Raw genomic sequence first — 25,670 nt, forward strand, 5'->3', positions numbered from 1 at the left:
GAGTGTAGTGGCGCTATCTCAGCTCACTGCAACCTCCGCCTCTGGGTTCAAGCAATTCTCCTGCCTCAGCCTTCTGAGTAGCTGGGACTACAGGCTCACGCCGCCACGCCCAGCTAATTTTTGTATTTTTAGTAGAGATGGGGTTTCACCACGTTGGCCAGGCTGGTCTCAAACTCCTGACCTCTGGTGCTCCAGCCGCCTTGGCCTCCCAAAGTGATGGGATTACAGGCATGAGCCACTGTGCTCGGCCACACCATTAGTTTATAATGTAACATATAATCTTTGTAACATGTAATCTTTATATATAACAATAATCTTTGAAAGATGGTACTGTCCATGGTGATCAATTGCTATTACGGATCTCAGAGACAAATATTACAAGTATACATATACTAACTTAAAAGATGAACTTTTCACTGATATCCTAGACATGGCTTTTAGCATAATTACTATAGGCAAAATCCCCATACTCATGAAATATGATTTAACACTTAATCAGCCTTGTGCTCTTTGGCAACATATGTACTAAAATTGTAAAGAAGTTTAGCAAATTTCTTTTACTATTTAAAATTAAACAAATACCAACAATCAGGCTCTCCATGACTCTGAGATGCCTCTTACCTCACTGTTGTATAGCCACAGGCGCATATCTTCCTCTTTAATACGCAGCCTTTGAGATAGATATTCGTGAATTTCCTTGATGGTCTGCATTCGACTAAAACAGCCTGTATAGGCTAACACCCGCTTTAAAGGTGCATTCGGAGAAGGTACATTTCCTATGGTTACAGTAATCACAGTAAGAAAAAAGGCAGATGTGAAAAAGAAGCACCCCTCTCAGCAATGGGGACCATACTATTTTAGGAAATAATAATGAGAAATGAGAATTACAGGTGTAATAATTTTATAAATGAAGAGTACCAAAAAGCTTTAAAATGCAGGCAGGAGACCAAAGTTCTTTTTGTTTGTTTGTTTGTTTGTTTTTAATAGATGGAGTCTTGTTATGTTGCCAGGCTAGAGTGCGGTGCTGTGATTTTGGCTCACTGCAGCCTCCACCTCCAGGGCTCAAGCAATCCTTCCACCTCAGCCTCCTGAGTAGCTGGTACTACAGGCACACGCCACCACATCTGGCTAATTTTTGTACATTTTTGGGTAGAGACAGGGTCTTGGCCATGTTGCCCTGGCTGGTCTCTAACTCCTGGGCTCAAGCGATCCACCTGCCTCGGCTTCCCAAAGTGCTGGAATTATAGGCGTGAGCCATCAAGCCCAGCCTTCCAGGTGTTTTAAAGTGAGTCCAAAGCCTCAACTTTGAAAAGATGAGCAAAGGCCCAAGGCCCAAGGTCCAAATAATTGGCAATATTTGGATACCAAGAAGAGTAGGAACATGCCAGAAAACAATTGGCATTGATATCTGGCTGCACTCAGCTGTGTCACAGTCAACAGCAAAATGAAATAAAACTCAGTGGAAAAAAAAATTAAGACAGAGTTAAAAAAAAAACAAAAAAACTCAGTGGAGAAGATAAAATGAGATGGGATTTGAATCCCACAGATAGATAATTGGATTCACCTGGTCCACTTTCCTAAACTTTCCTTGAATCAGTAATCCCATCACTCTCAGTCATTAAGTAGCTCAATTATCTAGCACAGTGGTACAACTGCACCAGAAAACATATGTATATCTATTACATATCAATTTAAAAAAAGAGAATTTGACATAAAATTCTAAATAGGTATAGACTCTACATAGCCAAACAGAGTTTTTTATTATCATTATTTGAGATAAAGTCTCATTCTGTTGCTCAGGCTGTAGTGCGGTGCGGCAATCATGGCTCACTGCAGCCTCAACCTCCCTCATTCAAGTGTTCCTCGCACTTTGGCTTCCCAAGTAGAGACAGGGTCTCTCTATGTTGCTCAGGCTGGTCTTGAACTCCAGGGCTCAGGGAATCCTCCCACCAATCCTTTGGTCTTGGCCCCCCAAAGTTCTGGGATTACAAACTGAGATTACAAGTGTGTGAGCTACCACACTTGGTCAAAACAGAGTTTCAGACTGAAGCCAAGAAGTTTCCCATGGCCAAATAAATAAGTGCCCAATAAGGAAAAAAAATCATATTAGCCTGTCCACCCAGTAAGATGACGACAGACATGACCTTGAATTCCTGAAGGGCTAAAGGTAGAAACAAGAAGAGTGGTAACACAGGGGAAAAGAGTAAAGAGTGAAGGAAGAATATATCAAGTCTCACTACATACTTCAAAAGAGGAGGGGTATGAAATGACAAGAGATTATGGAAATCAAAGAGAGGTGGCAAAAAAAAAAAAAAAAAAATCATTAAACCCTGGTTAACTATTCCGCCAAAAATCTAGACATAACTTGGCTTAAAATAGTCTTCTCTGCTGAGGCTGTTTTTTATTGAGCAATCCAACTTAAAAATATAAACTTATCAATATAATGTACATTCCAAATAATTTTCTACCCATTCAATTGTGAGTTAGCTTTTTTCTTCCTGAAACATGCTTTTAGTGAGTCTTCTCTACTAAATAAAGCTGAGAAAATATGTGCATCATCTACTTTTTTAGAACTTCAGAAAAGGAATTCCCTCACTTAAGGTAGGCTAAAAAGTCACCTAAAAAACAATGACTTCTATAGCCTTGTCTGTAGAAAAGGCTACTTTTAAGTAATTATAACTGCAAGAAGGTTTGAATACTTGTCACTTCAAAAGGAATAAAAGAGCCTAGTAAACAGCTGTAATAAATTGAGTATTTGAGAAAGAAGAACATTATGTTATGGCAGAACAAAACCCAACCCGTGATCAGTTTTTAAACACATAGCAAGCAAATCTTTTACAATCAGCAAGCAAAGGATAATCTCTAAAAGAAAACAAAAGAGCAAATTTCTCCAATTATACATTTTAGGATTAGTGGTAAGATTACAGCAAGAAAGCGTATTTTTATAAATTTTAAAATGATTAATGATTGATTTCACAACTAATTAGCAAGGAATAAAATTTGAAATTAAAACCAAATTTGGAGCATCTGAAATATGCAGTTCTAGGATTCAGAAGCATATAAGTATGGTATTCAAGTCAATCTCTATTGTCCTAAGCCACAATATGAAAATTTGAGTTTTATAAAGTTTTTATAGCATAGCTCATTAAGCAGGCAGCCACTTACTATACATACTTTTGTGCTTTTGAATAGCACCAACAAATCTAATGGAATTTATAGAAGCAGCAAAAATCTAGGATCAGCACAAGAGTTACAAAGAATACCTACTAAAAGCGCAACAACACATCTTGCCACTCATGTTATCTTTCTTTTATATATTTTTTTGAGACAGAGTCTCGCTCTGTCTCCCAGGCTAGAGTGCATGGCGTGATCTTGGCTCACTGCAACCTCTGCCTCCTGGGTTCAAGCAGTTCTCATGCCTCACCCTCCCGAGTAGCTGGGATTACAGGCACCTGCCACCACACATGGCTAATTTTTGTATTTTTAGTAAAGATGGGGTTTCGCCATGTTGACCAGGTTGGTCTCGAACTCCTGACCTCTGGTGATTCACCAGCCTCGGCCTCCCAAAGTGCTGGGATTCTAGGCATGAGTCACTGCACCTGGCCTCATGTTATCTTTCAAAGAGAATTGAAAAAGTTGTAATGGGTGCCATGGAAGCAACGCTAATCCTTCTAATGGAAAATTAAATCAAGAATGTTTCATAAAGGTTCTATCTCACTGTTCCTTTTTTAAAAAATGGTTTTCTTCACTTTTTATTTTTTTTAAGAGACAAGCTCTTGCTCTGTTACCCAGACTGGAGTATGGTGGCACAATCATAGCTCACCACAGCCTCGAACTCCTGGGCTTAAGAGATCTTCCCACCTCAGCCTCTTGAGTAGCTGAGACTACAGGGCACACCACTGTGCCCAGCTAATTTAAAAAATTTTTTGTAGAGACAGGATCTTACTATGCTGCCCAGGCTGGTCTCAAACTCCTGGCTTCAAATGATCCTCCTCCCCAGCCTCCCAAACTGTTGGGATTACAGGCATCAGTCACCATGCCCAGCCTCACTGTTCTTTGATTTTGCTGTTTTCCCCAAAGACAAAGTTTGGTAGACAGGGGCCAATGCTTTGCTATAATTATTACGAAACACTATTGAAAGAATTCTTACCAAACAGGCCGAGGTGGATGGATCACAAGGTCAGGAGATCGAGAACATCCTGGCTAACACGGTGAAACCCCGTCTCTACTAAAAATGCAAAAAATTAGCCGGGTGTGGTGGCGGGTGCCTGTAGTCCCAGCTACTGGGGAGGCTGAGGCAGGAGAATGGCGTGAACCTGGGAGGCGGAGCTTGCAGTAAGCCGAGATCGCGCCACTGCACTCCAGCCTGGGCGACAGAGCAAGACTCCATCTCAAAAAAAAAATAAAAATAAAAAATAAAAGAATCTTCATATATTATATGAATACAACCTTTAATGAAGATACAAAACTAACTTTGTTCAATTTCAAAGGAGAGCAAGTACTTATTTTGGTCAGGGTTCAGAGGTAGTTCTTGCATACTAAGTTATTTTAATTATTATAACATGATGGTATTATTAACATAGTCTGAGAATTTGTGTAAATGGTTGCTCATTATTATTAATATTATTTTTTGAGATAGAGTCTCACTCTGTCACCCAGGCTGGAGTGCAACGGTGTGATCTTGGCTCACTGCAACCTCCACCTCCTGGGTTCAAGCAATTCTCTTGCCCTAGCCTCCCAAGTAGCTGAAATTACAACACCACCACGCCCAGCTAATTTTTGTATTTTTAGTAGAGACAGGGTTCATGTTGGCCAGGCTAGTCTTGAACTCCTGACCTCAAGTAATCTGCCCACCTCATCCTCCCAAATTGTGGGATTACAGACATGAGCCACCGTGCTCAGCTTATTATTTCTTTACTGCTGAAGAATAATTTCAAATATTTGCAAAGCAAAAGCACAGAGCAAGTCTTGCCCATCGGTAAAAGTTTAACCTTATAGAGAAATGAAAGGGGAACTTTTTGCATGTTATACATTAAAATGGGAACTACTTTATATGTCATTTTGATAGGCTTGATGTTTTTTCAAAGCAAATATATCACTTTAATCTTCAAAAATATCCCTTTTGCTCTGTACTCTCTGTCTCTTATATAAAGCCTCTTTAGATCAAGCATGAGAAATGTATCATGTTTTGTCAAAAAACCAAACAACAACAAAAACCTTAAAAAACAAAAAAGGTGATAGTATAAAAGGAATTGCTTTTTACAAATTTGAGTGGAGTTGAAAAGACCAGTCAATGACTGGTATACTACTACTTAGTCTAGTAACAATTTACAATGGCTTGTCTCAAAGAAATAAAGCATGTAAAATCTATTTCTATTTATTTTCTTTGTAAGTAGAAAAGGAAACATCCCATCTCAGTTTGCTGTTGGGATTTTTGCTTCTACCCCTCATCTAGTCTTGTGCATGACCATAGATCTAAGCCCTGTAAAAATTAATTACTGAGTCTGTAGGAAAGCTGATGGGAATGTGTATCAATACAGTGGCACCAGACTTCGAGCAACGTAGTTTTCACCTTTTTTTTTTTAAGGAAATGCATGGTATTCTTGCTGCATTCTTAAGTTACCTCTCGGTAAATGCTGAGGAAACATTCTCAGGCTCATCATACCCATATTCACCCAGATGTTAGACTGCTGTGTCCGAGTGGCAGGCTGCTGTCTCAGGAAGAGAAGATAGCGGGGAAATAATTCCAGCTCTGGGATGTCTGTCTTGCTGTTCTTGATAACCTATTGTTTTAAAAGATAAAAAGAGATCACTAAAAAAAGAAACAAAACTTGTCATTTTAATCTAACTTCTGAGATTTATTTCTAAACCAAAATGTCCAACAAGTTCACTAGCTACATTTCAGTAATTACTGAAACTCACACATTTAAGTTATATGGATCTGATTACTGTTAAATTCCTGCTCCGAAACCCATTTCCTAAGATTATAACTCCTTGTAGATATCTTCTCCCCTTTTATTTAAAAGCAGGTAACAACACTGAGGAAAAAAAAAACCCTTAAGTATTATCTATAATTCTACTACCCTCACACCATAAGTCTTTTCATTTTTACATATTTCATGTATATAAATGACTGATATTTTAGGGACAAATTCATAAAAATTGAGTTACAAGTCAAAAACTATGGAAGTATTCATTAGCTATATAGTCATGCTGCCATCTAAAGTTTAGCAATTTACATTATTGCCAGTAATGTGTAAGTATACTACTCTCATAAAACCTTATCACTGGACATCATTTAAAAACATCCACATTTCATTAATATGAAGAGTATTATAAATTGCTTAAATTTTTATGTTTTGTACTAGTAGTGAGAATACAACTGTTCCCATATAAAAATTTACTATGTTCTACTTGCGTAATCAGTCTGTTCACATATGTTTTGTCTATGATTTAAACAAAAAATTTGGATGTTAAAAAAACTCAGATTTCACATTGTTGGAATAGGATTTTTAAGTAATTTTAACCTGCTTACAAGCCCACAGACACAGGAAAACATTTAATTATCAAAATATTGTTGTAAGAGTAGTACATTATCAATTTCATATTCTAAAAGGATAGCAGGGTTAACACTGAAACTCTCTTTTTTTTTTTTTTGAGACACAGTCTCGCTCTGTCGCCCAGGCTGGAGTGCAGTGGCCCGATCTTGGCTCATCGTAAACTCTGCCTCCCAGGTTCTTGCCATTCTCCTGCCTCAGCCTCCCAAGTAGCTGGGAATACAGGCGCCCGCCACCACGCCCGGCTAATTTTGTTTTTGTATTTTTAGTAGAGATGGGGTTTCACCGTGTTAGCCAGGATGGTCTCGATCTCCTGACTTCGTGATCCGCCCGCCTCGGCCTCCCAAAGTGCTGAGATTACAGGCGTGAGCCACCGCGCCCAGCCAACACTGAAATTCTTGAAAACAGAAACTCTTACAGAGTCTTTTAAGTCTCAGGTGACCAAGCTTTATTTTCCTTTACTCTCATAACCAATATCTTCTGCAACAGAACTTTTTTTTTTAGTATCAAGAGGGAGCAATAAAGAATCAAATAAAAACAACACTACAGGCCAGGTGCAGTGGCTCATGCCTGTAACACCAGCATTTTGGGAGGCCAAGGCAGAAGGACTGCTTGAGACCAGGAGTTTGAGACCAGCCTGGGCAACACAGCAAGATTCTGTCTCTTAAAAAAATTTAAAAATTAGCTGTTATGGTGGTGTGTGCCTGTAGTCTTAGCTATTGGGGAGGCTGAGGTGGGAATACTGTTTGAACTCTGGAGCTTGAGGTTATTTTTCATAAATGTAATTATTAAGAACTCAAAATCAACATCAAAATTACATTAGTCTGTTTTATAACAGATTTTTACTCTTTTTAGAAGTTAACGTACCATATCTCATCTATACAAAACCTTCCTGGCATAGGGAAGTTTTAGCTTGGACATTATAAAAGGAAGAGTGTTTCTTTTTTTTTTTTTTTTTGAGACGGAGTCTCGCTCTGTCACTCAGGCAGGAGTGCAATGGTGTGCAGTCTTGGCTCACTGCAACCTCTGCCTCCTGGGTTCAGACGATTCTCCTGCCTCAGCCTACCAAGTAGCTGGAACTACAGGTGCGTGCCACCACACTGGATAATTTTTGTATTTTTATTAGACACAGGGTTTCACTATGTTGGCCAGACTGGTCTCGAACTCCTGACCTCATGATCTGCCTGCCTCAGCCTCCCAAAGTGCTGGGATTACAGGTGGAAGAGTGTTTCTTAATATACCAAAACAAATCCCACCAAAACATCTTGTTATATTTTACTGCATCAACAATGTAAAAAGAGTGTCCAGAGTACCGAGTGCTGTTTACCGTGTAAGCACAACAAATGGTGCTATATACTAATATTTTAATATAATATTCTGTTATCATATGTTGTGATCTTTTATATGCCCCTCCTTCAAAAACATAAACCACAAAAATCCACCAAAAGCTACAAGAAGAATCCAATCCCTAACTAGATACCTGTGTGATCGTTGGGAATAGTAGTTTCAGAAATAACCTCTGCATCACGCCCTACATTCACTGAACTTTTTGGCACTGGCTCTTGGCCTGTCTTCCCCTCCAGCCTAAGTTTCGCATATCCTAGGTGATGTCTACTTTTATGTGGATAACACATTCAACAGCCTCCTATTTCCTTGCCTTTATTTATGAATGAATGAATGAATGTGAAGGAACCTAACATTGAACAATCCACATAGGTTCAGAACACTCTTCTACCACAAGGTAAGAGCTAGTTTGTGGTTAGTGAGAGTCACACAGAAAAAGTAACAGAAGACCCCCATCTATGACTGCTTCTTATATAAGGCACTATTAACTATACTTACTGGTCTAGGTAAGGCCAGGTTTGCTCCATACCAGTGATAAAGTGCTCTCCACACAGGTTCTGGGACCATTTCATAATCTCTTCTGTGAATCAGCTGTGGAGTTCGTTTTAATCGTCCTCCTTCTAGCGTTAATGATGTAGCCTGAGAAAGAATAGAATGACAATGTTGACTTTCAATATTACAAAGGTTTTTGGGTCTCAGCAATACCTAGATACAGGAAAACAAACTCATATATCACCATCCAGTTTCATGTTGCTGGAAAAACTTAATTTTTTTCTTTTTTTTTTTTGGCGATGGGGCCTTGTTCTGTCACCCAGGCTGGAGTACGGTGGCGCGATCTTGGCTTGCTGCAGCCTCCGCCTCCCGTGTTCCAGTGATTCTCCTGCCTCAGCCTCCCAAGTAGCTGGGATTACAGGCACACGTCACCATGCCCGGCTAATTTTTGTATTTTTAGTAGAGACGGGGTTTCACCATGTTGGCCAGGCTGGTCTCAAACTCCTAACCTCACGTGATCTGCCCACCTCAGCCTCCCAAAGTGCTAGGATTACAGGCATGAGCCACCACGTCCAGCCAAAAAAACTGAATTTTTAATGAGAGATTTTTATTTTTGACTTTCAAAATAAACTATGTAAGAAATGAAACTCAAAGCATATCATTTGGAAAAATCACTAAAGCACTTGAAATAACTTCACAGATTTCTTTCAAACAATAAAAAATACTAGTTTGGAAAAAAAAATTCATACATAGCATATGTGAAACAACATTTTCAGAATAGCTGTCCTAAGTAAGAATAACAATATTGCCAAGGGTTACTAAACTACTTCTATGTAAGTTCTAAATCATAAATATTCTCACAGAAATGTACTATACAAAGAAATGTCCATCTATAATACAGTAATTAAATGAACCACCAATCTTTTGCTATGTGCTAAAACCTCTGAAATGAAATTTATTAATAGCTTGCAAGAGAATAATTTTAAGTTTAGATGTAAAATTACTTACCTTTACTGGTTCTTGAGTTACTAATGGCTGATTATCAATAGCCCCTGGTTTCTGAGGGTTAAGGTGCAACAAAATATTCCCATTGGCTCCCAGCAAACACTGGTTGTTATTGTCAGAAGTGTTATGTTGTCGAGCAAAGCAAACATCTGCCCCTGGTGTGGCAGAATACAGAAAGCCTATTAAAAAAAAGAGGATGGAATCTCTTATTTTTAGTTATTATACATAAACAGGCTTGAGGATATGAACTCAATGCCCATGTATTGTATTACTCTGTTGACATGTCAGTACAGATTCAGATTCTGGTAATTCTGTAGAAGACAGGAAATGTTATCCTTCTCTGAACAATACATAGCATGGTACTAAAAATAAGAGCTTTTAAAATTATTACCAAATGAACATTTGGCCACCCTCCTAGAATATCTAATAATTCATAATGAGAATTATATGTCCTCCGACTGGAAGGGAAGAGCTGGGCTAAGCAGCTGGGCTTCTACATAGCATCCTTTAATTATTTTCCTCAAACTAGAAAAATATTCCAAATGTTCTTGGTAGATAATGGTGATATGAAGTCACTAAATTAAAGGGAAACTAAAACAAGAACTCCAACAAAAGAGTACTGGGGGCTAGATCCTATTGTATCTATGAACTCAATGTCCACGAGTTCTTTTGAAAGAAATATATGATCTTTACAATAGGACAATATGCACAGAAAATGATTAACCATGGCTTAGAGTTGTGAACCTCAGTGGTATTTTAAGGCATTTCAACTCTCAACTACATGCTAATCTTTGGTAAACAACCTAGCAGTCATCACTTTGTAACCTTCTGCCTGTGGTATGCAGCCTTTTGGTGTCACAGATTATATGGTAAGCACATACCAAACAGGATCTTTAGATGGGGTTAAGAAATAATCCTCATGTTAAAGCTGATGACAGCACTTCTAGGATCGCTAAGTGATCTTTGTAATACCAGAAAGGGAGGGAAGAAGCAGATTCTACAAGGAGCTTTGTAAAGAAAATGCTGGCTCTGTCCAATTTGCTTACACCTTCCACAGAAAAAGAAAAGAACATCTTGGAAGAAATAATAACACAGGCCAGGAGGAATGGCTCATGCCTGTAATCTCAGCACTTTGGGAAGCCAAGGCTGGAGGACTGCTTGAAGCCAGAAGACTGCAACCAGCACGGGCAACATGAGACCTCGTCTCTACAAAACAATTAAAAAATTAGCTGTGTGTGGCAGTGTACACCTGTAGTCCCAGCTACTAGGTAGGCTAAGACAGGAGGATCGTTTGAGCCCAGGAACTGGAGGTTACAGTGAGCTATGATCATGCCATTGCACTACAGCCTGGGCAACAGAGCGACACCCTGTCTCTTTAAGTAAATAAATAAATAACAATAGGGTAAGACTGAGGGTTCTGCTACTGTACCAGAATAACAGCAATCAACTCAATTCAGCTGGGCCATAGAAATACCATAGCATCTTCCTTGTAGGTGTGGAAACATGAAGTTTTAGGTAAGTACCAAGGCCTAAACGGAATTATGGGAGGCATCTGAATTCTTTCTCAGTATTTTAACAAAATAATCTCCATATTTTGGCCTGAAATATACATAGAATCTGATGTGGGGTGCATTTAATTTAATTATGTTTATGGCTAGAGAGAGTCCTGGAGATGACTATCTTCGAAAATTTAAATTTACTGACTAAATAATTTAATAGCAATAGGGAAAGATGGGGCTTGATTGATGAAAATAGTGAAAATAGCCGCATGTGATGGCTCATGCCTGTAATCCCAGCACTTTGAGAGGCTGAGGCCGGAGGACTGCTTGAGCCTGGGAGTTTGAGACCAGCCTGGGCAACATGGCAAAACCCTATCCCTAAAATAAAAACACAAAAAAAATGGCTGGGCATGGTGGCGCGTGCCTGTAGTCCCAGCTTCTTAGGAGGCTGAGGTGGGAGAATTGCTTGAGGCCAGGAGGCAGAGGCTGCAGTAAGCCATGATTATGCCACTGTACTCCGGCCTTGGGTGACAGAGCAAGATCCAGTCTCAAAAGAAAATAGTGAAAATATTTCCATATTGAGAGATTTAATGAAGTATAATATGGAAAAGAGGTTTTCTTCGTAAAAATACTAATATATTCAAGAATTTTACAATTGACCATTTCATTCAAAACTTATTTCTGTTAATGGAAGCCTGATCTCCTACTACCATATTCACTACAGCCTCTGTCAAATTAGACTGCCTTAATAACTATCCATGGGGAGGCCGGGCACAGTGGCTCACGCCTGTAATCCCAGGACTTTGGGAGGCCGAGGTGGGCAGATTACGAGGTCGGGAGTTCAAGACCAGCCTGGCCAACATAGTGAAACCCCATCTCTACTAAAAAAATACAAAAATTCGCCAGGCGTGGTGGCGGGTGCCTGTAATTGCAGCTACTCAGGAGGCTGAGGGAGGAGAATCTCTTGAACCCAGAAGGTGGAGGTTGCAGTGAGCAGAGATCGTGCCACTGCGCTCCAGCCTGGGCAAAACAGTGAAACTCAGTCTCAAAAAAAAAAAAAAAAAAAAAAAGAAAGAAAGAAAAGAAAGACCTATCCATGGGGAATAAACCAATAAACCTCAGGGGAATAGGTCATATTTACCGCTGCCAGCAGTTTCTGAGGCTTCAGATGCAGTAGAAATGTTGTCTGAAAATTTCTCTTCTGTAGTATTCACATAACTGAGGCTGCTTCCAATTCTATCTTCGACCTGCTCCATAGGATGGGCTGCAGTTCCAAATGAGTATTTTCCTCCATTCAAAACAGATGATGGCTCAATTACCACAGGGCTGGCATCCTAAAATCAGGAAATCAGAGAATAAGAAGCAAAGTTGAATAATCTGACAACTATGTAGTCTTCAGAAACAAATCTCACAATTATTTATTTTTTTAAGTCTCCTGTGGTTGGCCACAGACATTTAAAAACATTCTAATACATAGCTATATTTTAATCTCTTTAAGGAGGAAAAGTATGTATATAGATAAAATTGGCAAGGTAGACAAAACAGACTGTGAAGGATTTTGTGCCACATAAAGTAATTTAGACTCTATTCTGTTGGCAGCCGTTTTTTTTAACATTAAAAGTAAATAAAGTTTACATTTTTTTCTTTTCTTCCTTATTTCCCATAGTACATGAATGTATATAATTTTTTTATTATTAAAGATTACATGGTCAATGTAGAAAATATAGAAAACATGAAGAAAATATCACATGTATTCAGATTCCATCATTTAGCAATAACTGTGTTTTAGTTCTTGTGACTGAAAAATATATATATTAAAAGATGAGTGGTGTATGTACATAGAATGAAGGGCAATGCTATGACTTATAGCTATGTGACCTTCTACAATAACTGAACACATCTTTAATCCCAGCACTTTGGGAGACCGAGGCAGACGGATCACTTGAGGTCAGGAGTTCAAGACCAGCCTGGCCAACATGGTGAAATCCCATCTCTACTAAAAATACAAAAATTAGCTGGGGGTGGTGGAGGGCTCCTGTAATCCCAGCTACTTGGGAGGCTGAGGCAAGAAAATCACTTGAACCCGGGAGGCGGAGGTTGCAGTAAGCTGAGATTGCACCACTGTACTCCAGCCTAGGCAACAGAGTGAGACTCTGTCTCAAAAAAAAAAAAAAAAAAAAAAAATCAATCATATTTTTTTCTTTCACCAAACATTGTATTGTTTATATAGTGCTAATCTCTAATCTAACATTTCATATTTTCTCTATTTCTGTTTTTAACAAAGAGAGAACAGTCCTAAATAGCAGAGTCTTCAAAAGGCAACGCTATTAGCTGGAATTTAATAATACTATTGCCTTCTATTTCTGGCAAGCGACACTAGTTTTCTTTTCTTTTTTTTCTTTCTTTTTTTTTTTTTTTGAGACGGAGTCTCACTCTGTCACCCAGGCTAGAGTGCAGTGGCGCGATCTCGGGTCATTGCAACCTCCACCTCCCAGGTTCAGGCGATTCTCCCGCCTCAGCCTCCCGAGTAACTGGAATTACAGGCGCATGCCACCAAGCCCGGATAATTTTTGTATTTTTAGTACAGACAGGGTTTCACCATACTGGCCAGGCTGGTCTTGAATTCCTGACCTCAGGTTATCCGCCTGCCTGGGCCTCCCAAAGTGCTGGGATTACAGGCGTGAGCCACCATGCCCAATCACTTTTTCTTTTTTTTTTTTTTTGAGACAGAGTCTCGCTATGTTGGCCAGGTCAGTCTTGACCTCCCAGCCTCAAGCAATACTCCTGTCTGGGCCTCCCAAAGGGCTAGGATTAAAGGCATGAGCCACTGTGCCCAGTGGACACAAGTTTTCTACTTAAAGTAGTGATATAAAGTTTCCTTTGAAAATATGATTAAATAACTAATTAATCACAACCAGTTATAAATTTCTTTGTTCCTTGTCTGTTAACCACTGCTTCACTTGAGTAGCCAAAAATTTTTTTAAATTTTAAGTAAAAATGGCATAATTATTTATGTAAGTTAACTGTATGGCATTATATGAGAAAAATGGTGACCATAGTTAAAAAAATGATTAAGAAGTAGGAATCTATATTACATACGAATTTTGGACCATCAATTTTTAAAATTTAGATGGTTCACCAAAGTAGTCAAAATTCTTTTTTTTTGTGAGACAGAGTCAAGCTCTGTCGCCCAGGCTGGAGGTCAGTGGTGCGGTCTTGGCTCACAGCAACCTCTGCCTCTAGCTTCAAATGAATCTCCTGCCTCAGCCTCCTGAGTAGCTGGAACTACAGGCACCTGCCACCAAACACAGCTAATTTATATATTTTTAGTAGAGACGGGGTTTCACCATGCTGGCCTCGAACTCCTGAACACAAGTGATCCACCTGCCTTGGCCTCCCAGCGTGCTGGGATTACAGGCATGAGCCACTGTGCCTGGCCTAGAAATCAAAATCCTGTAGACAAGACAGTAGAACCAAGTTGGTCTATGTCAAAAAAGAAGTACAAATTAGTCCTAAGTGTTAGTTTTCTTAAAGATAATATCAAGCTTCTCACAGCTTTTCTAATACGGAATCCATAACAACACAAAATACATTACATTTAAATTAGGTTTCTTTCTTTTTTTTTTTTTTTTTTAATTAAAACAAGTTTTGGCCAGGGATGGTGGCTCATGTCTGTAATCTCTGCACTTTGGGAGCCAAGGTGGCTGGATCACTTGAGCTCAGGAGAGTTGGAGACCAGCCTGAGCAACATGGATAGATCCCGTCTTTACAAAAAAACATAAAAAAAATAGTGGGGCATGGTGGTGTGCACCTTTAGTCCCCAGTAACCTGAGAGGCTGAGGTGGGAAGATGGCCTCAACCCAGGGGGTGGAGGTTGAAGTGAGTTGAGATCATGCCACTGCACTCCAGCCAGAGCAACAGAGCAAGACTCTTTGTTTTTTTGTTTTTTTTGTTTTTTGGTAGAAATGGAGTCTTACTATACTGCCCAGGCTGGTCTCAAACTCTAGCCTCAGGTAATCCTCCTGCCTCAGTCACCCAAAGTGGTGGGATTACAGGTGTTAGCCACCTCACCTGGTTAAATTAGGTTTCAAAAGAAAATTTTCCATAAACATAAATGCCTTATTATTTAAATCAATTCAACTTTTCTTTTTTTCACTTATGCTTTTTGATTTATTTGGTCTGGAGTATAGCAAAGGCTCTTTTTTTTATACAGGGTCTTGCTCAGTCGCCTATAGCTCACTATACCCTCGAACTCCTGAGCTCAAGTGATCCTTCCACCTCAGCTAGGACCACAGGCATGCATCACCATGCCCAATAATTTTTAAAGTTTTCATAGAGATGGGGTCTCAATATGTTACCCAGACTGGTCTCAAACTCCTGGAGGATCCAAACGATCCTCCTGCCTTGGCCTCCCAAAGTGCTAGGATTACAGGCATGAGTCACCTGGCCAAAGGCATTTTTTCATTTTTAAAGTTCTCTATGTGATCTCACTACATATGCAGCCAGAATTAATAACTATTGCCCTAGTGAGGATTATAGTCTCATGCATTTGTTTTTATAATGTGCTCTAGATGTTGAGAGCTTAGAAACTGACTTGTTATTAAATCTGCTACCTGCTCTGGAACTTGTGTTTTAGAAGAAGATTTAGATTTTAATTAGTTTTCAGGTCATTTGCTTCTTGCCCATAAAGATGGAGCAAGACAGACAGCAAAATCATTTTGAAAGAGTAATAGCGCCACCTTTGAGAAAAATTAAAGTCTTCCAAGTCACTTTGTTTTCCTCCAGAAAAATCACTTTAGTCTTGCTATAAGTGATCTTAAATGATGTTTCAATAACTATCACATTGTTGGCAAGGTAATCCGTTTATAAATTTATACTCACTTCTATATTCCATTTATATAAAGTTGACGCATTACAAATTACTTTTTTTTTCCTTCTTTTTTTGAGACGGAGTCTTGCTTTGTTGCCCAGGCTGGAGTGCAGTGGTGCAATGTTGGGTCACTGCAACCTCTGCCTCCTGGGTTCAAGCAATTCTCCTGCCTCAGCCTCTGGAGTAGCTGGGATTACAGGCACGCACCACTGCGCCTGGCTAATTTTTGTATTTTCAGTGGAGACAGGTTTCGCCATGTTGGCCAGGCTGGTCTTGAACCCCTGACCTCAGGTGATCCACCTGCCTTGGCCTCCCAAAGTGCTGGGATTACATGCGTGAGTCACCGTGCCCGACCACAAATTACTTTCTAAAAAGTTTGTAGTAATATATTTTGAGGAAGATTGGGTCTATTTGAGCAAACAATTTTCTTCAAGTTTTCCTCTAAGATGGGCATGTAAGAGAATTTCGAGGAGTAATATTTGGAATTGCATCTTAAATGTTTTAACATGTTTGAAAGTCTTACATGGTGCCTATGAATCTAAAGAAAATGAAACCATTCCTGTAATAATGTTTCTCATTCTGAAGAGCTCAGTCCATAGATTAAATCTATACATATCACTGGCAAGAAAACAGGATAATAAAAATATTACCAGGCATTAAATTTGCTAGGCTAAATTTTATAATAATTTGTGAATAGGATGATTCTAATAACTTCTCAGAGATTGCAACATTTGCCTCTAGCAACTGCGGTTCTACCACATGCTTTTAACATGGTACAGTGAGTAATACCCTTTGGACTTGGAGAATATGGGCTTTTCTTTGCTTCTCTTCCAATGCTCCAAACAAACTAGAGTGGTCTGTCTTCTCATTGTCTTTGGCTTTCTTTTCTATTACAGGCATCTGATGCTCTCACTGTTCTCCACTGCCTGAAACTGTCAGCACAACTCAGGTTCCTTCTTCCCCTTCCTACACGCTTATTTTTCTTGTTCCTTCTACCCTTCTTGGCTTTCAGTGAAATAGCTACCTTTTCATCCGATTAATCTTGTTACCACTTTCCTTCTATAAGATGAACAAACCAATCACAGTTATATATTGCAGAATCTTAGAGTCACTAGCTTTTTTTGACTGTTCATTTCTGGCTGCTTGCAGAAATTTTTTTCTAAAACATCAAAGGATCATGTTTTGTTTTTATTGACTTCAGGCGTCTGGAACTATTCAAAATTATCCTAGAATCCTGGTTTTCAGAAGATAGATTTCTAAATAGGTAAAGTTTCACCTGTAGAGAGAAATGTCCTCATTTTCTCTGAGTCAACAATTCACAAAAGGACGAGGTACTTATTTTAATATAAGAGAATTCTATTTTGAGATTTTAGGATTCCCTGTGAGTTGTATGACTAGTTTATGTGTTCTAAAATAGGGGTCAAGATTCACCTTTTTCTCTATTGATGATACTACTACTTTTTATGCCCCGTACATAGGTATGTTACAAGAATCAATTATTTTAATTAACAGTTATGTCAATTTCATATTTCACTAGTCTGAAATGCTAGCTTTGGAAAAATAGAGGGCAGCATGGAGCAACAGATTAGGTACTAAGGCAGGACTCAGGACACTGAGCTCTAGAGTGCTAGATCAAGTAATAAAATAATTGTCTGATACAGCTTTGGGCAATTATAAAACCTAAGGACCTCAGAGGCTTCGTTTGTAAATTCAGAGGAGAGAGGTGTTTTATTCCTTTTATTTCCCCCCAACTACACATGTCTGAGGCAGGAAAACAAGGCTGCCCCACTCGTGGCAGTCCTGACGACATTCCTCGAGGGCTGCTCTTGGCCTCCAGCCTTGGCTAAGGAGAACAGGGACCCCCCCAAAGCCCATGGGAGAGAGGCGCGAAAAGTGATTTAAAGTACTTTCTAGCTCTAAAGTTACATGATAACTAAATAGGAAAATCTGCATGTGAATAGTAATAGCTGCTCCTTCATAGTTCTCAAAAAGGAAGAAAGATACACATTATGTACTACAATAATGATAAACAAAAGATTTCACAATTCTTCCCCATTTAAATTTTTTTAGGAGATTACACATAGAAGAATAAAGCTTGACACATTAAAGCGGGGAAAGATTGGTAAGATTCCATGAGCAGAGACACAATCAAATTATTCATGCTCCAGTGAATCAGCAAATCTGGGGTTAGCCACTTCTAAGAAAGGATGGCTCATTTTTCCTGATCCCTTGGTCTCTGATCTTTCCACTTAGTCTTGCCAGTATTTGAAACATACTGCCCTCACAATTAGTAATATTCATAAGTAAATATGTCATTTTATAAAGAGAAAAAATTAACTAAAACTAAGTACTATCTTAGGTAGGCAGATGAAGCTCTAAGATCAAATTATCTGACATGTCAACACTAATTTTCTTTTTTTTTTTTTTTTTTTTTCTTTTGAGATGGAGTCTCACTCTGTCATCCAGGATGGAGTGCAGTGGCATGATCTGGGCTCACTGCAACCTCTACTTCCTGGGTTTAAGCGATTCTCCTGCCTCAGCCTCCCAAGTAGCTGGAACTGCAGGCACACGCTACCACGTCAGGTTAATTTTTGTATTTTTAGTAGAGTCAGGGTTTCACCATGTTGGCCAGGCTGGTCTGGAACTCCTGGTCTCAAGTGATCTGCCTGCCTCGGCCTCCCAAAGAGCTGGGATTGCAGGTGTGAGCCATTGCACCTGGCCCAATTTTTTTTTTTTTTTTAAACAAGGCATTTGTCAAAGCTGCCACATGGACTGGAAAGAGAAATTTGATTTTTTTTTTTTTTTTTTTTTTTTTTTAATACAGAGTCTCATTCTGTTGCCCAGGCTGGAGTGCAGCGGCATCATCTTGGCTCTCTACAACCTCCGCCTCCTAGGTTCGAGCTATTCTTGTGCCTCAGCCTCTTGAATAGCTGGGATTACAGGCATACACCACCAGACCCAGCTAATTTTTGTATTTTTAGTAGAGACGGGGTTTCTCCAGGTTGGACAGGTTGGTGTTGAACTCCCAGCCTCAAGTGATCTGCCTGCTTTGGCATCCCAAAGTGCTGGGATAACAGGCGTGAGCCACCATGCCTGGCATGAAAGAAATTTAAATCCTAATATAACTACTGCTACTACTACCACCATTATTACCTTTAACCTTATATAGAGTTTCTATCTGCCAGGCACTGGGCTAAGTGCTTCACATGTATTAACTCAGTTAATTCTCACATCCCTATTTAAATAGATATTACTATTAATCTCATTGTTCATATGTGAAAACTGAGGTAGAGCAAGAAGTAGTAATTTATTCAAGGTCATAAAGCAAGTGCAAGGGACAAGAGTCCAAGCTCATTACAATTACCTTATTGAAGTTTCTCATAATAATAGCTACCTATTTAGTACTTACTATGTACCAGACATTGTTTTAAAATACTTAACAAGAGTCTGGGTGCCTGTAATCCTAGCACTTTGAGAGCCCAAGTCAGGAGAATCGCTTGAGCCCAGGAGTTCGAGACTAGCCTGGCAAGCATACTGAGACCCCATCTCTACAGAAAATCAAAAAATTAGCCAGGTGTGGTAGTGCATGCCTGGAGTCTCAGCTACTCAGGAGGTGGGAGAATTGCCTCAGCCCATGAGGTTGAGGCTGTAGTGAGCTATGATTGTGCTACTACACTCCAGCCTGGGCAACAAAGGAAGATCCTGTCTCAACAAACAAACAAACAACAACAACAAAACACTTAACATGCATCAAACTCATTTAATCCTCGTAACACTATGAGGGAGATTATTATTATTACTCTAATTTTACAAATGGAGGAAACAAGGCCCAGAATGTCACTTTTTTAAAAAGGTTACTTGAATTCAGTTTAAAAACATTTTTAAAAAATCTGTCAGTGTGCAGTTATTTGCATTTACTTTTAGAAAAGAACACTTTTCTAATTAAAACATGTTCAGAGGATTGTTATTAGTCATCTTACATTTCCCCCACCTTATTAATAAGTTGCCATAGTTCTCTGTCTCTTTATTTAGTAAAAACACGTTTCTAATTAATATGTATTTTCAGAAAGTACTGCTGTTACTCCACTTACATTTTTCCCCATCTTATTGAATAAATTCCCATACTCTGCCTCCTTTCTCTCCATATAAAGCGATACTCCTCTCCTCCCAGGTTTATTGTAACTCTAAGTTTGCCTTTATTTATTCATTTATTTTATGAGACAGGGTCTTGCTCTGTCATCCAAACTGGAGTGTAGTGGTGCCATCATGGCTCACTGCAGTCTTGACCTATCAGGCTCAAGCAATCCTCCCACCTCAGCCTCCCAAGTAGCTGGGACTACAGGCGCACACTACTACCAAGCATGACTAATTTTTTTTTTTTTTTTTTTGAGACAGAGTCTTGCTTTGTCGCCCAGGCTGGGCAGTGACGCGATTTCGGCTCACTGCAAGCTCCGCCTCCCGGGTTCACGCCATTCTCCTGCCTCACCCTCCCGAGTAGCTGGGACCATAGGCGCCTGCCACCACGCCCAGCTAATTTTTTGTAGTTTTAGCAGAGACGGGGTTTCACCGTGTTAGCCAGGATGGTCTCGATCTCCCGACCTCGTGATCCGCCCGCCTTGGCCTCCCAAAGTGCTGGGATTACAGGCGTGAGCCACCACTCCCGGGCCAAGCATGACTAATTTAAAAAAAATTTTTTTTGGGCCGGGCGTCGTGGTTCATGCCTGTAATCCCAGCACTTCGGGAGGCAGAGGAGGGCAGATCACGAGGTCAGGAGATTGAGACCATCCTGGCTAACACAGTGAAGCCCCATCTCTACTAAAAATACAAAAAAAGAATTAGCCAGGCGTGGTGGCACGTGCCTGTAGTCCCAGCTACTCGGGAGGCTGAGGCAGAAGAATGGCGTGAACCCGGGAGGCAGAGCTTGCAGTGAGCTGAGATTGCGCCACTGCACTCCAGCCTGGGTGACAAAAGCAAGACTCCGTCTCATAAAAAAAAAAAAAAAATTTTTTTTTGTAGAGATGGAGTCTCACTATGTTGCCCAGGCTGGTCTTGAATTCCTGGGCTCAGGTGATCCCCCATCTGGGCCTTTCAAAGTCCTGAGATTACAGGCCCAGCCAGACTTCATTCTTAAGTAGATTTTAAAGTTTGCATTTGACAGATGCATGCTAGAAAATAATATCAAATGCCAGAGTGGAGAAGGGAATATGTAGATTCTCCCACGTATACCTCTCCCTTACTACCCTCCCCCAATTTTTTTAGTGCACAAAAGGATTATGGTAGGCAACAACAAACCAGGTTCATGTTCTTGTCAGTGCAGTTCAGTCTGTTTATAAGGGACATGCTGCTAAGAGTAAGACCTCTATTGTGTTCCTACGGAAAACAAAACGTAATACATCCAAGACAAAACTAGGTTATTGTTTGAGTCTATACTCATTAAAACATTAACAACCACTCATTCTAAGGCCAAACTACAAATATAAAAACCAAAAAAGTATTTCAAAATAATGACTGATGCTATACCCCAATGTTCTCATTTTCTACCTACACACACCATCATTATCTACCTACAAGGTCCAGGAAGTCATTTGCCTACTTTTTATTCCTTCAGAGACACCAAAGTCTGTGTTTCCCAATTAATATATTTTACACGTGAAAACACATTAATAAACTCTGCAAAATGGAAAAAGGATGAGAAAGAATGATGAGATAGATAATGTAAAAAGTATGTAACTACCAATATTCTGATAATAAGCAGTGACAGAAGAAATACAGGCAAATAGGAATCAAATGATTAGAATTTTGGTTAGTTTATCATTTGGCAATGAGTGTATACATCAGTTGGCTCTCCAGGAAGGCAAATATTTGATTCTTGGCATTATTCTTTTAACTTTTCTAGTTCTGAAAAAAATTCCATTTTAATGGAAAAGGTGAAATAAAGGACAATGTAAATGATGTAGTTGAGAGAATATAAGCTTTAAAGTCAGTCCTTCGGTTTGATCCCAGATCTTCCACCCTGATCACGACATTCAGGTTACTTTTTCTTTCAGCACCAGGTTCCCCACAGGTAAAATGGGTATAATATTATCTTCCTCACAAGGGTGGTGCGAGAAATAAATGAGACGTGAGGTATGTGATATATGCAGGTACCCCCGTGCCCAATATTATCTTTTTTTAGGGTTGTTGCAAGGGAAGAAATGTATGTGGAAGTGTAATCACAAAGCCTAGACCATAGCAAGTATCATATAAACACTCATTTCCTTTCCCTTCGAATCTTTATCTAAGTTGGAGCATTTTATTATTGGCTGGAAGTCTGACGGAGTTGAAAATCCTGTGAAAAATGTAAATAGACAGGAATGTAACTCACGTATTTGACATATTCTTTCCACTGTTGCCACCACTGCATGGAGATGATAAACCAGTTGTGTCCTGGTTGCAGACCATACCTGCTCTCTCGTTCTAACCATCCTCTGTACATACAAAAGAAATTCAATACATCAAATAAAGTTGTGTGAAATAGGTGGCGATGCATAAAAATTATCATTAGAAGTTTTATAAGAAAAACCACGAAACATTTAGATGTAATTCGGAGAGACTACCAAAACCCAATTAGTAAAACAACACTGTTTCTATTGATAAACCAATTTCAAGAGTCATAGGCCAGTATCAAGAATAATTACTTCAGGAAAAGATTCTAGGAAAAAATTAAAAATTAAAAAAAATTAGAAAAACAACTGGCGTTTCCAATTAATTAATTACATTTTTTGCAGAATGTTCATGTAACCAATGATGTTCTTCAAAACAGCCTTATTGAGGAATAATTTACATAAATATAAAACTTACCTATTTTAAGTGTACAACTCAGTGATTTTGATAACTTTACAGATATGTGCAACCAACACCACAATCAGTTTGAGAACATTTAGAACATTTCAATTAATCCAAAAAGACCACTGTAGCCATTTTTGGTCAATTCCTATTACCACCCTCAGCAACAGGAAACCACTAATCTATGTTTTCTCTCTTACAGATTTGTCTTTTCTCAACTATTCATATAAATAAAATGATAAAACACATGGCCTTTTAAAAATTTGGCCCCTTTGACTCTGCGTGTTTTTGTGGTTCATCTATTATTGTGGCAGATATCAGTTGGTTGTGCTTTATTACTGAATAGTATTCCACTGTATGTATATATTACATTTTGTTTATCCATCCAACACCTAAAGAACATTTGAAACTGGCAAGTCAGTTTCCAAAGTGGCTGTCCATTTAACATTTCCATCAGCAATTCTAGTGGGTGTGAAACACTGTTACACTGTGATTATAAGAAAAAATCTACTCTATCTATCTATCTATAGAATCTCACTCTGCTATCTATCTATCTATCTATCTATCTATCTATCTATAGAATCTCGCTCTGTAGCCCAGGCTGGAGTGCAGTGGTGCAATCTCAGCTCACTGCAGCCTTGACCTCCTGGGCTCAAGCAATCCTCCTGCCTCGGCCTCTCAAGTATCTGGGACTACAGGTGTGCGCTGCTATGCCCAGCTAATTTTTTTTTTTTTTTTTTTTTTAACTACAGACAAGGTCTCACTATGTCACCCAGGCTGGTCTTGAACTCCCAAAAGTGTTGGGATTACAGACATGAGCCACTGTGCCCAACCAAAAACTACTTATTTTCTTGAAGTGAAAATGGCATAATATGAAATTATTTTAAATCATATAATTCAATGGCATTTAGTACATCCAAAATGCTGTGCGACCACCGCTTATTAAGTTTCAAAACATTTTGATATACCTCAATTAAAAAGTCATCCATTAAATAGTTATTCCCCATTACCCACTTCCCCCAGACCTTAACAACCACCAGTCTGCTGTCTGGACCTATTGACTTGCCTGTTCTGGATATTTCATGTAAATGGGATGATTTAACATATGACCTTTTATGTCTGGCTTTCTTCATTTAACATGTTTGTGAGGTCCAACCATGTTGTAGTATGTATCAGTACTTTATTCCTTTTTATGGTTGAATAATATTCCATGGTGTGTATATACTACATCTTGTTTAACCATTCATCCACTAATGGATGTATAGACTGTTTCTACCTTTTGGCTATTGTAAATAGTGGTACTATGAAAGTTGTGTTCAAGTATTTGAGTACCTGTTTTCAATTATTTTGGTATATATTTAGAAGTAAAATTGCTGGTACGTGGAAATTCTTGCTGAGGAACTGCCAAACTGTTTTCCACAGTGATTGCACCATTTTACATTTCTACCAGCAATATATGAGAGTCCCTAATTTCCCTACTTGCCAAAACCTTCCATTTTAAAAATTCTAATAATCTTATTGAGAAGTAGAATTTCATTGTTTTGACTTGCATTTCCCTAATGACTAATTACGTTGAGCATCTTTTCATGTGCTTGATGATCACTGAACATCTCTGGAGAAACATGTATTCAAGTCCATTTTTAGGTGTCTATTTTTAAATTGGGTTGTTTGCTTTTTGTTGTTAAGCTGTAGGAGTTCTTTATGTATTCTAGTTAATAGACCCTTATTGGATGTATGTTTCTAAAATATTATCTCCCATTCTATAGGTTTTCTCAGTTTTAAAAATAATATCTCTTGATGTATAAAAGTTTTAAGTTTTGCCAGGTACAGTGGCTCACACCTGTAATCCCAGCACTTTGGGAGGCTGAGGCAGGTGAATCGCTTGAGCCCAGGAGTTCAAGACCAGCCTGGGCAACATGGCAAACCCTCATCTCTACAAAAAATACAAAAATTAGCTGGGCGCAGTGCCTCACGCCTGTAATCCCAGCACTTTGGGAGGCCAAGGCAGGCGGATCACCTGAGGTCAGGAGTTCCAGACCTGCCTGACTAACATGGTGAAACCCCATCTCTACTAAAAATACAAAAAAATTAGCTGGTGTAGTGGTGGGCACCTATAATCCCAGCTACTTGGGAGGCTGAGGCAGGACAATCGCTTGAACCCGGGAGGCAGAGGTTGCAGTGAGCCAAGATCATGCCATTGCACTCCAGCCTAGGCAACAGAGCGAGACTCCATCTCAAAAAAAAAAAAAAACAAACAAAAAAAAAAATTAGCTGGTTGTGGTGGTGCACACCTGTGGTCCCAGCTACTCAGGAAGCTGAGGCGGGAGGATCACCTGAGCCCAGGAGTGTGAGGTTGCAGTGAGCTGTGATGGTGCCACTGTGAGACTGTCTCAAAACACAAAAACAAAACAAACAAAAAACTTTCAAATTTTGATGAAATGCAGTAGTTTTTCTTTGGTTGCTCATGCTTTTGGTGCTACAACTAACATTCCATTGCAAAATTCAAATAATTTTTGAGGAAATAGTTTTGTTAGATATAGAGTTCTTGGTTACAGTTTTTCCCCCACTTTCAGTTCTTTAAAAAAATTACCATCCCACTCACTTCTGGATTCCATGCTTTCTGATGAGAAACATGCTATTAATTTTATTGATGATCCACTGTATGGGACAAACAGCTTCTCTTTTGCTTTCAAGATTCTCTGTTTGTTCTTGGCTTTGTAAAATACAGTTTCATTATAATGCTTCTCAGTGTGGATCACTTTGTTTATCTTTCTTTAAGTCCAATGAGCTTTTTGAATGCGTAGGTTCATGTCTTATGAAGTTTAGGACAACTATTTCTTCAAATATTCTGCCCTTTCCTTCTCTCTCCTTTCCTAAGATTCTTATGATGAAACATATGATGTTGTTCAATGGGTTTCTTACATTCTGTTCATTTTTCTTCATTCTGTTTTCTTTCTGCTCCTCAGTCAGTAATTTCAATTGACTTTCATTTAACTTCTCTGATTCATTCTTCTGCCTGCTCAAATCTGATGGAGAATCCCTCTAATAGATTTCTCATTTCAGTTATTGTAGTTTTCA

The 25,670-nt window shown here is 39.1% G+C and overlaps 1 protein-coding gene and 1 non-coding gene across 9 annotated transcripts in view; both read right to left on the reverse strand.

Moving 5' to 3' along the window:
* USP32 (ubiquitin specific peptidase 32) overlaps nt 1-25,670 on the reverse strand; it is a 213,005-nt gene that overhangs the window by 36,762 nt on the left and 150,573 nt on the right. For 5 of the 8 annotated variants that reach the window (XM_063655613.1, XM_054457092.2, XM_063655612.1 and 2 more), the window contains 6 exons: nt 22,132-22,234; nt 12,039-12,231; nt 9,402-9,577; nt 8,400-8,540; nt 5,666-5,783; nt 622-776 (listed from right to left, as the gene is read on the reverse strand). In XM_063655613.1, coding sequence (XP_063511683.1) covers nt 622-776; nt 5,666-5,783; nt 8,400-8,540; nt 9,402-9,577; nt 12,039-12,231; nt 22,132-22,234 — 886 coding nt within the window. The remainder of the gene's footprint in view (nt 1-621; nt 777-5,665; nt 5,784-8,399; nt 8,541-9,401; nt 9,578-12,038; nt 12,232-22,131; nt 22,235-25,670) is intronic. The other 3 variants (XM_063655614.1, XM_063655611.1, XM_063655610.1) reach the window with 1 other exon arrangement.
* On the reverse strand, nt 17,523-17,654 carry LOC129018521 (small Cajal body-specific RNA 20). Its single transcript, XR_008495340.1, has one exon. It is a non-coding gene; the product is annotated as a small Cajal body-specific RNA 20 (non-coding RNA).

This window comes from Pongo pygmaeus, chromosome 19, assembly GCF_028885625.2.
Source record: "Pongo pygmaeus isolate AG05252 chromosome 19, NHGRI_mPonPyg2-v2.0_pri, whole genome shotgun sequence".
Taxonomy (NCBI): Eukaryota; Metazoa; Chordata; class Mammalia; order Primates; family Hominidae; genus Pongo; species Pongo pygmaeus.